Source organism: Podarcis pityusensis (genome assembly GCF_964106645.2).
Source record: "Podarcis pityusensis genome assembly, chromosome: 12".
In the NCBI taxonomy this organism is placed as follows: domain Eukaryota; kingdom Metazoa; phylum Chordata; class Lepidosauria; order Squamata; family Lacertidae; genus Podarcis; species Podarcis pityusensis.
In genome coordinates this window covers 6,176,651-6,192,587 of record NC_138037.1, presented here as the reverse complement: position 1 = coordinate 6,192,587, position 15,937 = coordinate 6,176,651, and the positions used below count along the sequence as shown (strand labels likewise).

Sequence of the window (15,937 nt, the reverse complement as noted above, 5' to 3'; positions counted from 1 at the left end):
CGGCTTAGTCATGCTGGCCACATGACCCGAAATCTGTACGCCAGCTCCCTCGGCCAATAAAGCGAGATGAGTGCTGCAACCCCAGAGTCGGTCACGACTGGACCTAACGGTCAGGGGTCCCTTTACCTTTACCTTTACCTATAACTGTGAATGCAGAGATGCTGCAATGCATTCTGTGGGCTTGTCCACACTTCCACTTGTATCATGCCTAAAAAGCACTAATTCGAGCGGATTTCTGCTTGTGCTGTGCTTTCTGGACATGGGTCTGAGTGGTTCTCTGCTTGCCCTCCACTTTCCCTGGAAAATCCCTCTATACCACTGGATGCTTTAGTTGAGATTTCTGCATTGGAGGGGGTTGGACTAGATGACCCTTGGGATACCTTCCAACTCTACAATTCTATGATTCTGTGATTCTGTGAGTAGGAGCAAACATCAATCTGCATAAAACCCGGTGGACGTTTGCTCTGAGTGGACCTTCCTGGCAGAAAATGGCAGAACAAGCAGCTCTATGTGGGGTTTCCTTTCACTTAGCCCAGGAAGTAGCAGTTAATGCAAAATGTTGCATCACTATTGCTGACAGGAGTGAGATTCTGTCAGCATGTTGCATCTCAGCTCAGAGATCCTCACTGGCTGCTGTTTTGTTACAGGGCAAAATTCAATGTATATAAAGCCTAGTACAGCTTGGAAACAGTTTACTAAGGGTTCCCTTAGCCCATAATATGGTCACTTGACTGCTCCCTGCCTGATGGTATTCAACAGATTCCACCTAAACATTAGGAAGAACTTCCTGACAGTAAGAGCTGTTCGACAGTGGAATTTGCTGCCAAGGAGTGTGGTGGAGTCTCCTTCTTTGGAGGTCTTTAAGCAGAGGCTTGACAACCATATGTCAGGAGTGCTCTGATGGTGTTTCCTGCTTGGCAGGGGGTTGGACTCGATGGCCCTTGTGGTCTCTTCCAACTCTATGATTCTATGATTCACTGGACTATTTTTAGCATCTGCTAAAAAAAATTTGTTTAAGCAAACCTACTCAGACATGCATTTTAATATGTAATTTCATTTTATAATCTCTCTCTCTCTCTCTCTCTCTCTCTCTCTCTCTCTCTCTATCTCTCTCTCTCTCTCTCTCTCTGTGTGTGTGTGTGTGTACTGCTAACTTTATTTTGAAGAAAATTAGGCTAACTTCTTTTATTGGGAACTTTATATTCCATATTTCATGCAAATCACTAACTGGTAGATAAATGAATAAACTAAACCAACAAACAAATGCCAACATAAGGAAGTCTAAGTCCCATTTCATGCATTACACATCAGCAAACCTTATTACTGAGTGCACCTTTGAGAACAAATCCCGATTCCCCAACCAGCATCTCTATATCTTGGGTGAGATTTTCAAAGCCATATAGAGCATTCCGCCTTCCCACCTGTGTCTTGGACACCATGTCCTTTGGTTTACTTCCACCTGAATTCACTTGGCACCCAGACTTCCTCAATATTTGTGCTTTGGTGCTTCCTTCCTATCAGAAACACATAGACATTCTTGACCCAACATCCTGTGGAAGGTTTACCTCCCATCCAAGCTGATCTTATATTTCTGTCACCAAATCTACACGTGGTCAAACATCTCTAATTGTCAACTTGCATCTAATCAGTGAGAATGTTTGGGAACATTCCACAACATCATCCTAACTCAGCACTGTGTATGATAGCCATGTTCAAATATATAAAAGGATGTCACATAGAGGAGGGAGAAAGGTTGTTTTCTGCTGCTCCAGAGAAGCGGACACGGAGCAATGGATCCAAACTACAAGAAAGAAGATTCCACCTAAACATTAGGAAGAACTTCCTGACAGTAAGAGCTCTTCGACAGTGGAATTTGCTGCCAAGGAGTGTGGTGGAGTCTCCTTCTTTGGAGGTCTTTAAGCAGAGGCTTGACAACCATATGTCAGGAGTGCTCTGATGGTGTTTCCTGCTTGGCAGGGGGTTGGACTCGATGGCCCTTGTGGTCTCTTCCAACTCTATGATTCTATTCTATTCTATTCTATTCTATTCTATTCTATTCTATTCTATTCTATTCTATTCTATGATTCACTGTGAGTGCTGTATGTGCACACAGTGGTGGCAACCAGATGGTGATAGCCACCCTATCATCTTAGAACGAGTTCTGCCCTTGGCCATCTGCCCTTGGCCACTGCACTCCCCAGCTACCCTCCCTGGGCATAATACTCATCTCTTCAGGTACCAATGCCTGCTTATCATCGTCTTTGAAATTCTACTACTGCATTGTGACAGCAGCCGCACCCCAGGAAACTGTTTTGACTGCCTGACTAAACTAGGTGAGGATACTTGGTGGGTCTCGAAGCCTTGGTAAGTTAGGAACATCTCCTGCATGTGAAGACATGCTCTACCAACTTGAGTGGACGAGAACAATAGTGGGTCCAACGATCAAGAAGGTAGTTTCTGCATGTGCTGTAGAGGGAAGTGAGGGGCAGATGGGGCTCATCAACCTGGGAAAGTAGCCCGTGTAGGAGAAGGAAAGCTTTGATCCTAAACCTCTGCTGCCTTCTTTGGGAGAAGAAAAGGCTAAGGAGAAAACCCTACACAAATCCAGAGTGGAGTCCCTAAGACAGTTGGGTGGTGCCTTGCATGCCTCCTTCCACCAACTCCTGCAGCAAAGCTGATGCTAAACATATTGCTCTGCTTTTTCTTGAACCACATCAGTGAAGCCGAGAGGAGGGTTCTGTCGTCTGGGCAGCCGAGGCCCCATATACACATGCCCAGGCTTGCACACAAGGAGGTCACTTTGGTGCTGCTAACATAGCGCTTTGACTTTACCCTCAGAGGTGCACTCCATTGTATGTCAAGACAGATGGATGCCAACAACAACTGCATTGGAGCATAACTGAAACCACAAGCACAGTCTGACTCCCCAGACAGGAAAAAACACCACAGAGATTGTCTATTTCTCAAGAGATTTCATCAGCTAAACTCTCACCCCCCCCCCAATTCCATTTTCTCAAATTGATCATCTATGTCATTCATTTTAGAACATTGTGTACTCACCTTTATCCAGCACTGGCCCAAAGATAGCCAAGCTGTCGTTTACAGTGGTGCAGTTCCACCTCCTACCGCGAAACTGGTGCTGGCATTCCTGGATGCCGATTTTCACCCCTTCGGCTACGCTGGGCATGATCTCCACGTAGTTCCGACAGAACCGTAGTTGCTTGGGCACCAAGCCAGGGATGCTGCCACAAAGGATGGGCTGAGTTCCCAAGGAGGAATATTGATGGCCAATCGCCAAGGACCTAAAAAGAGAAGGAGAACAGTGTGGTCTTTCCATTCTCAAGAGAAGTGATCAACTGACTAACAGAGAACCAAAGCCCTTCCCCAAGCCCATTTGCCTCTCACATCCAGCCTGCCTATGCAGATCTGTAATTTCCCAGATACAACTCTTGAGAGATAGTTTGGTATACATGGCCTAAAATGTGGCCCTCCAGATGTTGTTGGACTCTGATTCAGCGGAAAAGGGCTGCTTTTCCACGGGGAGAAGTGGTGGGGCAAGCAGAAGTATGGATGAGCCCTAAGAGGTGGTTTCAGATCCGTGCTCAGTGACATATTTGTGGCAGATCTTGGCTGCACAATATGCAGACCGCCATAAACTGTCCTAGGAACTTTCACCATGTTTTGATAATTGTTTTATATTACATTTAAATTTTATGTAAACTGCTTGGAGTTTTTTTATGATTCAGTGGGATGCAAATTCTGTCAAATAAAATAAATTTTATTTTATGTACACTTTTTGATTGCACACTTTATAAATATTTCTACATAACATTAATAAATGGAGACCCTCTGAGGCACTGAGTGGACATGAGAGAGGGGAGACCCTCTCAGGTATGGCCCCAGCTGACGGACCAGCTTGCAAGGGAGGTGCAGCTGGCTTCCACGTTGTCCCATTCCCCTGAGCATTGATTTAATCTGGCTTCTCCACTAATATTTTAATTGCTGAATGTTTACATCATTATTTTGTTGATCTGCTTTTACAATTTGTATTTAAGCTTCTTAGTTGTTGGTGTTTTGCTGCAAGACACCTTATGAACAGTTCAGTGTAGAAAGGTGAGATATAAATGGTTGAAGTCACCCCCTGAACTCACTCCAAGCTCATTGTTGGTTTGTATGTTCAAGTGGTGAGTCAGAGGTCGGAATGAGTTGAAAAAGAATCACCAGCCAACCCCAATGGGTTTTTATTCATTTCTTCTTCCTCTTAGAATTTATGATCATCTAAAGCAGGAGTGGGTAACCTCTGGCCACAAACCTAATTAGGCCCACAAGGCCTGTCCCAGCCAAGCCACACCCACCTGCCCCAAAGGAGGAGGGTTTGCTGTGCTTGGAAAGGGGCTTCTGAAATTGCTTGATGGGTTTTCTACAGCTCCTTTCAAAGTGCTGCATAGGATGCATTCTTTTCCAAAGTACAGTGGTACCTCGGGTTAAGAACTTAATTCGTTCTGGAGGTCCGTTCTCAACCTGAAACTGTTCTTAACCTGAGATACCGCTTTAGCTAAAGGAGCCTCCCACTGCCACTGTGCCGCCGCCACACGTTTTCTGTTCCCATCCTGAAGCAAAGTTCTTAACTCGAGGTACTATTTCTGGGTTAGCAGAGTCTGTAACCTGAAGTGTCTGTAACTTGAAGCATCTGTAAACCGAGGTACCACTGTAATGATCATCTTTGATACTTGGAATTCCCTACTCCCTGAAGCCACTCTGTGACCTGCAAGTGAACCACAAGGGTCTGGAAAAGTTGTGTTTGTGTGTTAGACACACTCAGGGACTCCTTGATTGTGTAGACAAGGGCTGTAAGAATGCTGCTCCACCTGACCAGCTCCCTCATGGCAAGTGGGCACCTGGCTTTCCAGATTGGCTCATCCAGAAGACTTTTGTCTCTGGTTTCACCTCGGCTACTGCAACTACCAGTATGTGGCCCCTGACAGATTGTTCTAAACAGAATGTGGACCTTGCCAGAAAAACCACACACATTTAAGTAGTGAATTGCTATTGTAATCTCCTGCATGTTTGAACAGCAACTGATCATAGAGATGATTTTAACTTTTTAAAGAGGAGGATGCTTATTACGTTTTCAAAAAATTGTTGTAAACTGTTTTGGGTATTGGGAGAAGACAAATTAAATCAACCACCATGATGAGAAATGGAATGTGTTGGTCCGGACACACCTTTAGACAGGCAGTTTCCCTATTTTTCACCCACCCTTCTGAAAGGCACTTCACTAGATAATGAGTAATGAGCCGATTAGTGATTTATTTCCCAAAGAAATGCAGTGTGCTGCGGGGGGGGGGGGGAGATGACACTTTGGGGGTAAGAGCTGCAAGGGACTGGCAATTCCATACTGGAGTCATCATCCTGCCTTTACAAAGCACATCTCTTCTAGACGAGCCTGGGGCAATTCACGAAGTGGGGTGGTAAGTTGAGATTAGTTGGCTTTTTCAGGGAAATGTTGGCATGTTTGGAGTCATTTCTCATCATAGCTGCAGACTAGAACTTGCCACAGATTTGTGTCATAGACCAGGACATCCCCCACCCCACACACCCCAGAGAAGAGCTCCAAGGACTCACTGACTGTAGTCCTGAATCATTGCAGTGTGGTGCTCTAGTAGGTCTCTCTAACTGTAAGATGATCATCTTAGTACTGGGAAGATCCAGGTTTAAATCTCTACTCAGCTATGAATCTCATTGTGGGACCTTGAACCCATCACTCTCCCTTAGCCTAACCTTCCTGGGTGATTGTGAGGAAAAACCTGTGTGTAGAGAATATACGCTGCTTCGAGCTCATTGAAGGAAAAGTAGGGCAGAAATGAAACGGATACTTATTTAAGTAAATGAGGTAATCAGTGAAGTAGCTGCCCCACTAGAAATGTCTACTGATGAAAAATTCCAGGGGGCAGTGAGACCTCTATCCTCTGCTTTGAAGGAGGTACCTGACTCTCCAACCTCCCCAGACCCACCTGCGGGCCAGGAAGACCCACTCATCCACCAAGCACATGGGCCATAAGCATCCCGGCAATGCTGGGATACAACCAGACCTGGTGTCAGCACCTGGTCTACTCTGGAAACTGCCAGGGCCACCAGAAATAATACCACCTTGTCAGGGCCCCTGCTGCCACCATTGCCATTGCCTGCCAACACTTGTCAATCCTGACTGTGTGGGTGATGATCCTGGTTGGTTCTGCACCTGCTAGGAACACACACACACTTTATTTGGCTGGGTATTGCATCATGGATGTAGTATATCAGGAATACAGGAAGCTGCCTTATAAAGGAACAGACCATTGGTTCATCTAGTTCAATATTATCTACACCAACTGGCTGCAGCTTTCTAAGGAATCTCTCCCAGCCTTATCTGGAAATGCTGAGGTTTGAACTTCGAAACTTCTGTATGTTAAGTAGATGATCTACCCTGCTTGGCTTCCAGTAACAGTCTTGCTGCACCAGTTCAGGTATGCCTGTCCAGGGCTAGGGAGTTTCTAGTGCTTAGAGAGTGCTGGCCCTGGGCCAAAGTAATGGTGGACACTGGCATGTGATATGCCAGAGGAGTGGTCAGGACCAGGAGGGAAGCTATTGGCAACACTATGCCAAGAGTACATTGAGACTTTGCCCGCACATGCTGCCATAATAGAGTACTGCCCCTTTAAATCATGGGCAGGTCCCTCAGGGGCAGTGGAGTTTTAAACACCCATACACACCTCTTAGGGGACGCGGGCGGCGCTGTGGGTTAAACCACAGAGCCTAGGGCTTGCCGATTAGAAGGTTGGCAGTTCGAATCCCCGTGACGGGGTGAGCTCCCGTTGCTTGGTCCCTGCTCCTGCCCACTTAGCAGTTTGAAAGCACATCAAAGTGCAAGTAGATAAATAGGTAGCGCTCCGGTGGGAAGGTAAACGGCATTTCTGTGCGCTGCTCTGGTTTGCCAGAAGCGGCTTAGTCCTGCTGGCCACATGACCCGGAAGCTGTACGCCGGTTCCCTCGGCCAATAAAGCGAGATGAGTGCCGCAACCCCAGAGTTGGTCACGACTGGACCTAATGGTCAGGGGTCCCTACCTTTACCTTTTACACACCTCTTTCCCACACTTATTCAGTGCTCAGTCAACAGCAGACCAGTGGTTACCCTCTAAGCCCCCGGTTTTTCAGTTACAGTGGTACCTCTGGATGCAAACGGGATCCGTTCCAGAGCCCTGTTCGCATCCTGAAGCGAACATAACCCGCGTCTGCGCGTGTGCTGGTCGCAATTCGCCACTTCTGCGCATGCATGAGCGGCGAAACCCGGAAGTAACGCGCTCCATTACTTCCGGGTCACCGCTGAGCGCAACCCGAAAAGGCTTAACCTCAAGCGACTTCAACCTGAGCTATGACTGTATTCTGGTATCAAGTCTGTTTGTGCATCCAGATTCCCAGTGAGCTCTCCGTGGTTCTGATTAGTCACTTGCTAATCTCCCAGGGACCACATGACAATGGTGGGTGGGGCCAGATGCAAAAGTGGGTGGGGCATTTGATGTGATTTCCCCCCCTTTGTACTATAGGCTAATTTCTTTACACACCTGCATAGCCTTCTCTAGCCATCTATGCACCTGTCCTTCCATCCAAGCAAGCAATAACTATTATGAAAGTCGAAAAATACCTTCCAGTCAGGCAAAAACATTCAAGGAGGGTGCAAAGCAAGGCAGGTGATGGGTGTGATCTTGGAAGAAGGGGTGTAGCTGAGGAAGAGCCCCAGAGGCCAGACTGGGCTGGGTGGCTGCATTTGACCCCCATGCTTGAAGCCCCCATCTGTGCACTGACCTGAATCTTGGACATGCCTAGCCAGAATACCCCAATAGGACCCAGCCCAAAATGGGACACTTTGGGTTCAACAACACATGGTTTGCTGAATGACTCTATGTGCACCTCCAGACTGTCAGTAATTTTCAGGATGGATGAAAACTTGAGGTTTGCACAACTGTAGGGGGTTAAAGCATTCTGTCGTCCTACCTTTGCAGATCCAGATGTTGCTGAACTACAACTTCCATCCTCCCTGGCTACAGTTTCTGGGCTTGATGGGAGTTGTAGTTCAACAATGTCTAGAGAGGCAAAGATTCCCCAAGCCTGGGGCAGAAGAACAAATCCTTTTCTCCCCACAAAACAACAACAACAACAAACATCAGACTCTTTGCAGTTTGGAAAGTGGGAAACGTATGGGATGAACAAACGACTCGTGGGAAGGCGCGTAATCACCTTGCAAGCAAATCCGGATGAAGGAATTATGAGTGGTCATGACTGTATCGAATCACAGAACCGTAGAGTTGGAAGGGACCCTGAGGGTCATCTAGTCCCCCCCTGCAATGCAGGATTCATTTTGCCCAATGTGGGCCTGAAACCTATGACCCTGAAATTAAGAGTCTCATTCCCTCATAAGCAAATCATAAGGATGCTCAATGGATATTGGGCATAGTCTAATCACTGCGTAAGGCTTTTTGCAAGCAAATCAAGATGAAAGCAGAGTAACCCCTTCAGGAGGGGTCCTGTGAATCCCATGATTGGCTGACCATGCCATACACATCCTCCATGCCATTTTCCTGACAAGAATACCCCTCCTCCTCCCTTTAAGCTGCCAATAGCAGCAAATAGCTTCGGGGGCAATTTTCACCAGGAAAATGGTACAGAAGGAGAAGGGTCAGCTGTGTCTTAAGATCTTCAGGGAATCATCTCCATGCTTTGCTGCTAGATGAAATCTGTTGTGTGGTAATTTGGGACTGAGCCTTTTTTGGTGGTGGTCCCTTTCTTGTGGGATGCCCTCTCCTCTCAAGCATAGCAGGCACTGTTATAACTCAGGCACCAAGTTTATGTCATTGCTACATTTATATCCCACATTTCTTTTAAGAAGCTTAGGGTTACTCGCTGCCCTCCTCACTCTGTCATCACAACAATCCTGTAGGTTAGGCTGAGAGACATTGACTAGGCCAAGGTCAACCATTCAGCTATGTTGGCTGACTTGGGATTCAAACCCTGCTTTCCCAGGTCCTAGTATGACATTCCAACCGCTATGCTACACTGGATCTCAAGTCAAAAGCTACCTCTTTGTTCCAACATTTTAAATGTTTCCGTCTGCTCGTGCTGTTTTGCAGTTGCCCCATTTGCATGTACTTTTCATGAGCTTTCTGGTTGTTTTATTATGTTTATGTATAAATTCAGCCGAGCAATTTATTTTATGTTGCATGGTATAGGTTTCTTTTAAAATTAATAATAATAACTCCCCTCTGGCTGTGGTCTAGATCCAGATAATTTCTTCTGTGGCTGTTCTTAGTTTTAAAAGAGGGAGAAGATGAGAATCTCATAAATCACAGGATTCATACAGAGTCTTCTCTGGTTTGCAATGGGTTTCCCAGCCTTCAGAAATGTGCATACCACCTCCCCTCCATACTCTCATAACAAGAAATAAATAAATATACATAGCAAATTGATTTTTCTCTTGCAGGCCGGAGCATGCTGTATAATTGGAGGCATTGCCTTGTCAACGTAGACCGGTCAGACTCGACTCGAGACATACCTTACAGCTGTTTATGGAACCACAAATGTTATCCTCCTTGAATTTTTCCCTCGCCCTGTGCTTGAATTCAGAGGCTGATTTATACTGAGCCAGACCAATGGTCCATCCAGATCAGTACTAGGCAGTGGCTCTCCAGGGGTTCAGGCAGGAGATATTCCCAGCCTTACCTGGAGATGCCAGGGATTGAATCCAGGACCTTCTGTATGCAAAGTAGATGCTCTGCCACTGAACTATTCCTTTTTCCAGTAGTATTCCCATATTTGGGGAGAGGGGCTTCAGACAGAATCTGCCCACTGGTCCCAAGAGATATGAAGCTGTGATTTTGCCTGCAGCTGGCACTGCAAAACTCTTGACCAAATAAGGCACAGCCAAATAGATCAATAGGAAAATGACAATACAGCGGTGCCTCGCAAGACAAAATTAATTCGTTCTGTGAGTTTTGTCGTCTTGCGATTTTTTTCGTCTTGCGAAGCACGGTGTCGGGAAAGTTTTGGAAAAGCTTCAAAAATCACCAAAGTCTTTAAAAACCTCAAAAAAGGCTACCACACTGCGTTCTATGAGTTGCTCCTCGAAGTCAAGTCGCAACTGTATTAACGGTGTTAAGAAAAAGGTAACAAACTTGCAAGACATTTCCGTCTTGCGAAGCAAGCCCATAGGGAAAATCGTCTTGCGAAGCAGCTCAAAAAACAAAAAACCCTTTTGTCTAGCGAGTTTTTTGTCTTGCAAGGCATTCGTCTTGCGAGGTACCACTGTAGATCAGAATGTGCTGTTATGTGGTTCCTACCTGACCCCCTACAAAAGCTTCCTGGTTAGACTTCCAACAGTTGCTAAGTCTCCAGTGATAGACTACCCTTGTCTCTCTGGTTGCCATCCCTGCCTCCAATGGAGCGAGTTCTGTAGTTTAACTATGTGTTATGTGAAGAAGTACAGTGGTACCTCGGGTTACATACACTTCAGGTTACATACGCTTCAGGTTACACACTCCACTAGCCCAGAAATAGTGCTTCAGGTTAAGAACTTTGCTTCAGGATAAGAACAGAAATCGGGCTCTGGCGGCGCAACGGCAGCAGGAGGCCCCATTAGCTAAAGTGGTGCTTCAGGTTAAGAACAGTTTCAGCTTAAGAACGGACCTCCAGAACGAATTAAGTACTTAACCCAAGCTACCACTGTACTGTACTTTCTTTTATCTGTCCTGAATCTTCTGGGTTCACCACACACTCCACTGTACTACACAACAACCCATTAGGGATGGACTGGGAAGTAAGATTGCAAAGTAAAAAGGTATACGTGTTTTTGTGTATATATGCCATCCCCAGAACATAACCCTTGTGCAAGACACAATCAGATGGTAGTTTGTTTTTATTACCTTGCACATACTTTTGTATACCATCTGGGCTGGGAGTCCTGGAAAACCCGCTCCCTGCCTTGCAGGCCTGTTTCCACCGGACCTGGGAGTACGGGGCCCCGCGATTGACTCCAGCTACAAAAGCTGAGGCTGCTGAACAGACTCTTGGGTTGAGGTATTGTTTGGAGGGTATTGTTGCTGTTTTTGATATTAATGTTTTGTATCTTTATTTTAGATCTCATTGTGATTTTTGTGGAAATTGTTTATTGTACTTTTTGATATTTTATTTATTATTTACGACTACTTTTGTTTTGTTCGTAATTTTGTATTTTTAAATTTTATTTTGTAAGCCACCTTGAGCATGATTTTGTCTATGGAAAGGCAGCATACAAATAAAATTATGTATGTATGTATGTATGTATGTATGTATGTATGTATGTTGTAGGCTACCTTGAATTCCAAATGCCATGGACGCAATAAGAGTGCATTAGTGGTATATTTTTACTGGATCATCCATACAGTGTTCTGCTTTATTCGTTGTTCTTCAATGCTACTGCATTATTGCTGTCTAGAGGGTCACTTTTGCACTATAGCACAACAAAAGCAGTATAATCCTCCCACCCCTGCAGAGAATTTGTGGTATAAAAAGTTACAAGATTTCAGCAGGAAATTGTGCAACATGCACTGATTGAGAGCAAAGGAGTATGCCCACCCCAAAACCTTTACAGGCGGAAACACTATTGAAAGCAAGATCACATATACTGTATTTTTCGCTCTATAAGATGCACCAGACCACAAGACGCACCTAGTTTTTGGAGGAGGAAAACAAGAAAAAAAATATATTCTGAATCTCAGAAGCCAGAACAGCAAGAGAGATCGCTGCACAGTGAAAGCAGCAATCCCTCTGGGATAGCTTCTGGGATAGCTGCGCAGCCTGCATTCGCTCCATAAGACGCACACACATTTCCCCTTACTTTTTAGGAGGGAAAAAGTGAGTCTTATAGAGCAAAAAATACAGTAACTGCCGCAATACTATCATGAGCACAAATCATCATATACGTGCAATAAAAATGATGTCTAGAAGCGCCCCTAGACATCTTCCTGCATAAATGCACATGCACTGGATTATACATTGTGCAGGCATGATGAAAATCCACAGAAATCTATAGATTTGCAAAACATATCTTACACGGCGGACTGTGCAGAGCACCACAAAACCGTCGGATTTTAACACGGTACTTAGAGTACTTGCGATTTCTGTGGCATCTTAGCTTTCCAACTGTCTTCCCTTAAATGTTAGTTGGAAGAGCATTCATAAAAAGAAATGCACAGTGACACAAAACCAGGATGGATTGCAAGCATTTTAGAGGACAAAATAAAATAGCAATTTGCTTCAAATGTCCCAAAGAATGTGAAGGGCATCAGAGTAGTTCTGTATTTTGAGGGGGAGCGGGCAGATCAATTTTTGGTCATCATGCCTCCTTCACTAGTGTTTTAGTTAAAAACTAGATAGGTGGTGGGAACTGCGCCTAGTTCTTAAGACAATGATCTACAACCAGTGCAATGTGCCACCTTTTCAATTGGCAGAGAGGCAAGAGGAGGCTGTACATGCCTGTTCACCAGATTTATTCTTTTTTCTTCTCCCAAACTGCAGAATACATCACTTGGCACCTTGTGGGTGACTCAGCGGCCTGTTGTCTCTCATCACCACAGAGCTTTATCAGGATTGAGTAAGTCTTAGTTCTGATGATGAGTCAGTACTTTGCAATACAGAAGGTTGGTGGTGAAGATTGATGGAATACCGCTGAATCCTAACACTGGACAGGAACCCCAAAGGTGGATTCCCCAAGGGTGATGGTGAGTCAGAGCTGAGCATCTGGGGTGAGATGGACCAATATTTATTTTTTTATATGATTGATTGCTTGGCCTTCCCAGTACAAGTTACAACAACGGTAGAATCATGCAGTTTTAAAATTCAGTATCACAGGCAAATAATTAGAGTAGCCAATAATAATAATAATACTAAGGTAAGAACAGCGTGCTGGATCAGGCCAATGGCCCATCCAGTCCAGCATCCTGTTCTCACAACCAGATGCCTGTAGGAAACGCAAAGTATGACCTGAGCACAAGAGCCCTCTTCCCTCCTTTCTTCTGAAACATTGCTGCCTCTGACAGCAGCATAGCTGTTGCGGCTAGTAGCCATTGAAAGCCTTCTCCTCCATGAATTTGTCCGGTCCTCTTTTAAAGGCACCCAAGATGGCCATCAGTGCCTCTTGTGGGAGCGAGTTCCATACCATCATCATCAGCAACATCATCATCATCATCAACAACAACAACAAAACAACGTAATACCCTATGAGAGAGCATAGCTGTCAACTTTCAGATTTGAAAATAAGGGATCAGCAGCCTCACCTGTCCCGGGGACAGTCTACAGGATATCTAACAATCCGGGATAGCAGCGGGAAGCAGCAGGAAACGGTGCTGGAATAAGGGAATTTCCCGCCCAAAAAAGGAAGGTTGACAGCTATGATGAGAGAGAGATATACTTGCTATTAAAATACTCTGACTAGGTATAAGGACGATTAGCAAATCTTTCTGAGAAAGGCATGGCCGTTGCTAGACAAGGTGCAAGGCAAGGCCATGAACAATTGTGAGGAAAGAGAAAGGGACAGGAAGGGAAAGAAAAGGAATGAGGTGATTAAATAAAATAGAACAAAAGGTGTATTGGGAGGGAAAGCACAGGACAAAAGATGCTTGGGGTCCTCAAGCCTGGGCGCTATTTTTTTGTGAGTATATTCTGCAATATGTCATTGGCACTTCCACTTGTGCCATGCCTAGAAAGGACAGGTCCAAGCAGTTCTCCCCTTGTCCTTCTCCTTTCCAAGGGAAAACCTGCTCTTTAGTGGTAGATCACATCAAATGGCAATCTGGGGAAATCCCAAATTGCCATTTGCTCTTATTGAGCACTAAAGAGCAGTCCGCCCCCCCCCCCCGGGGGAGAGCAGCAGGGCAAGGGATGTGTGGATAAACTCATAGTGGTGGATTTATATTGGACCATCTACACATCATTCCGCTTTATTAGTTGTTATGCAACGCTTCCTCATTAGTGCCATATGGAGGGGCACACTTTCATTAAAGGTAAAGGTACCCCTGACCGTTAGGTCCAGTCGTGGACTACTCTGGGGTTGCGTGCTCATCTCACTCTATAGGCCGAGGGAGCTGGCGTTTGTCCGCAGACAGCTTCTGGGCCATGTGTCATTATAGCACAACAAAACTAGGGCAAACACACCGAACCCGGAACATTTGTGGTATGAAAAGTTTCAGAATTTCAGCACGGAATTTGGGGGCATACGCTGGTTGGAAACGAAGCAGTATGTCCGCACCAAAACTTTTGCAGGCACAAACGGTAGTAAAAGTGGGTTTGCATATAGCTGCTCCAATACAACCTAAGCACAAATCATCGTCAATGCACCATAAAAAGATGACCCAGAGGGGCCCTTACGCAGGTTGTGGTTTTCTAAGCCAAATACTGTTCATTAACATAAGAAGAGCCCTGATGGAAATGACTCATCTAGTCCAGCATCCTATTCTCATAGTGGCCGACCGATGCCTGTGGAAAATCCTCAAGCAAGACTCAAGCACAGGAGCATTCTCCTCTTCTGCGGTTTTCAACAACTGGCACATTAGCTAAGTACAAGGGTCCATCAGGAGATTGATAAACATCCTGTTTTTCTATTCCCCCTGCCCACCCCAAAATCCCTCGCCAGGTTACAATATGTATAGCAATGGGAGAACTTTCCCTGTTGCTTTCATCCGGCTGGTCCATTTCTTACTTAGTCAAATCCCCCACTTGCGAGGGCTGGCTGCAGGACGTGTGAAAATTAGCACACAGCTATCAGCATGGGAGACTCACAAATTGAGCAGAAGACTGGATAGATGTTGGATGTGACACTTCTTTGTCAATGGGTGCTTTTCACAACGCCTGCAAGGACGCCACCCACTCCTGCCTCCCCTGCTGAGGGCCTTCTGTGTCTGTGCAACACCCTGTTCACACACTTCATTTTGTTTACAATTTTTACCCCACCTAAGCTCCCAAAGAGCTTACAAAATAGAAAACAGTTTTTATATATATAGAACAATAAACAAAGATTAACAGGATTAAAACACCCAGAGAAAGCATCAGCATCTCTCTAAAACTTTGCATGGGTATTTTGAGGGACAAAATGACTGAGGTTCAAGCTAGGGATATTCCATTGGATGTGGGTAGATGGGGAGAAAACATCAAACATTCTAGATTAAGAGGAGCACATAACACGTAAGAAGGACCTGGCTGCTGGATCTTGTGAATGGACCATATTGTCCAGCACTTTGGACTACCAGATGCCTAGGAAGTTTGAAAGCAGAACCCGACCTGCATATCCCCATCCAAGCAACTAAGAAGCATCATCGGAGTCCAGAAATACATTCCAGCCAGACAAAAAACATTTGAGGAGTGTGCAAAGCCAGGCCAGTAATGGGTGCAGCCTGGGGAGAAGAGGTATAACAAGAACACAAGAAGAGCCTGTTGGATCAGGCCAGTGGCCCATCTAGTCCACCACCCTGTTCTCAAAGTTGCCAACCATATGCCTGTGGGAAGCCTGCAAGCAAAACATGAGTCCGACAGCACTCTGCCCACCTGCAATTCCCAGCAGCTGGTATTCAACATCATTTATTTTTAAAAATATTTTTATTAGGAATTTAAATGCAACATATTAGCTTACAACATATCATCCTTAGTCCCCCCCCCATTTCCCCCCATACAACAACCCACCCTCCCCTCCCCCCTAGACTTCTCTCAGTTCCAATCTCTGGTTTCTCTATAGATGCTATTCTCTGCATGTTACAAAATTGTATAAATCCTTAATTTATCTGACTGGTTATTGTCAATAAAGAATTTGTGAGTGTTTATTCAAAGCCTGCCAAGGAGTCCAGTTCACTTTGTTGCTTCTTTAAGTACTTTGTAAAAG

General features: G+C 45.3%; 1 protein-coding gene across 3 annotated transcripts in view; it reads right to left on the bottom strand.

The window, feature by feature from the left end:
• Positions 1-15,937, bottom strand: part of WNT3A (Wnt family member 3A) — a 96,550-nt gene that overhangs the window by 49,682 nt on the left and 30,931 nt on the right. For all 3 annotated transcript variants that reach the window (XR_013977817.1, XR_013977818.1, XM_080974252.1), the window contains exon 2: positions 3,061-3,302. Coding sequence is in view for 1 of the 3 variants with exons in the window: in XM_080974252.1 (XP_080830378.1) it covers positions 3,061-3,302 (242 nt within the window). In the remaining 2 variants the exon portion in view is untranslated. The remainder of the gene's footprint in view (positions 1-3,060; positions 3,303-15,937) is intronic.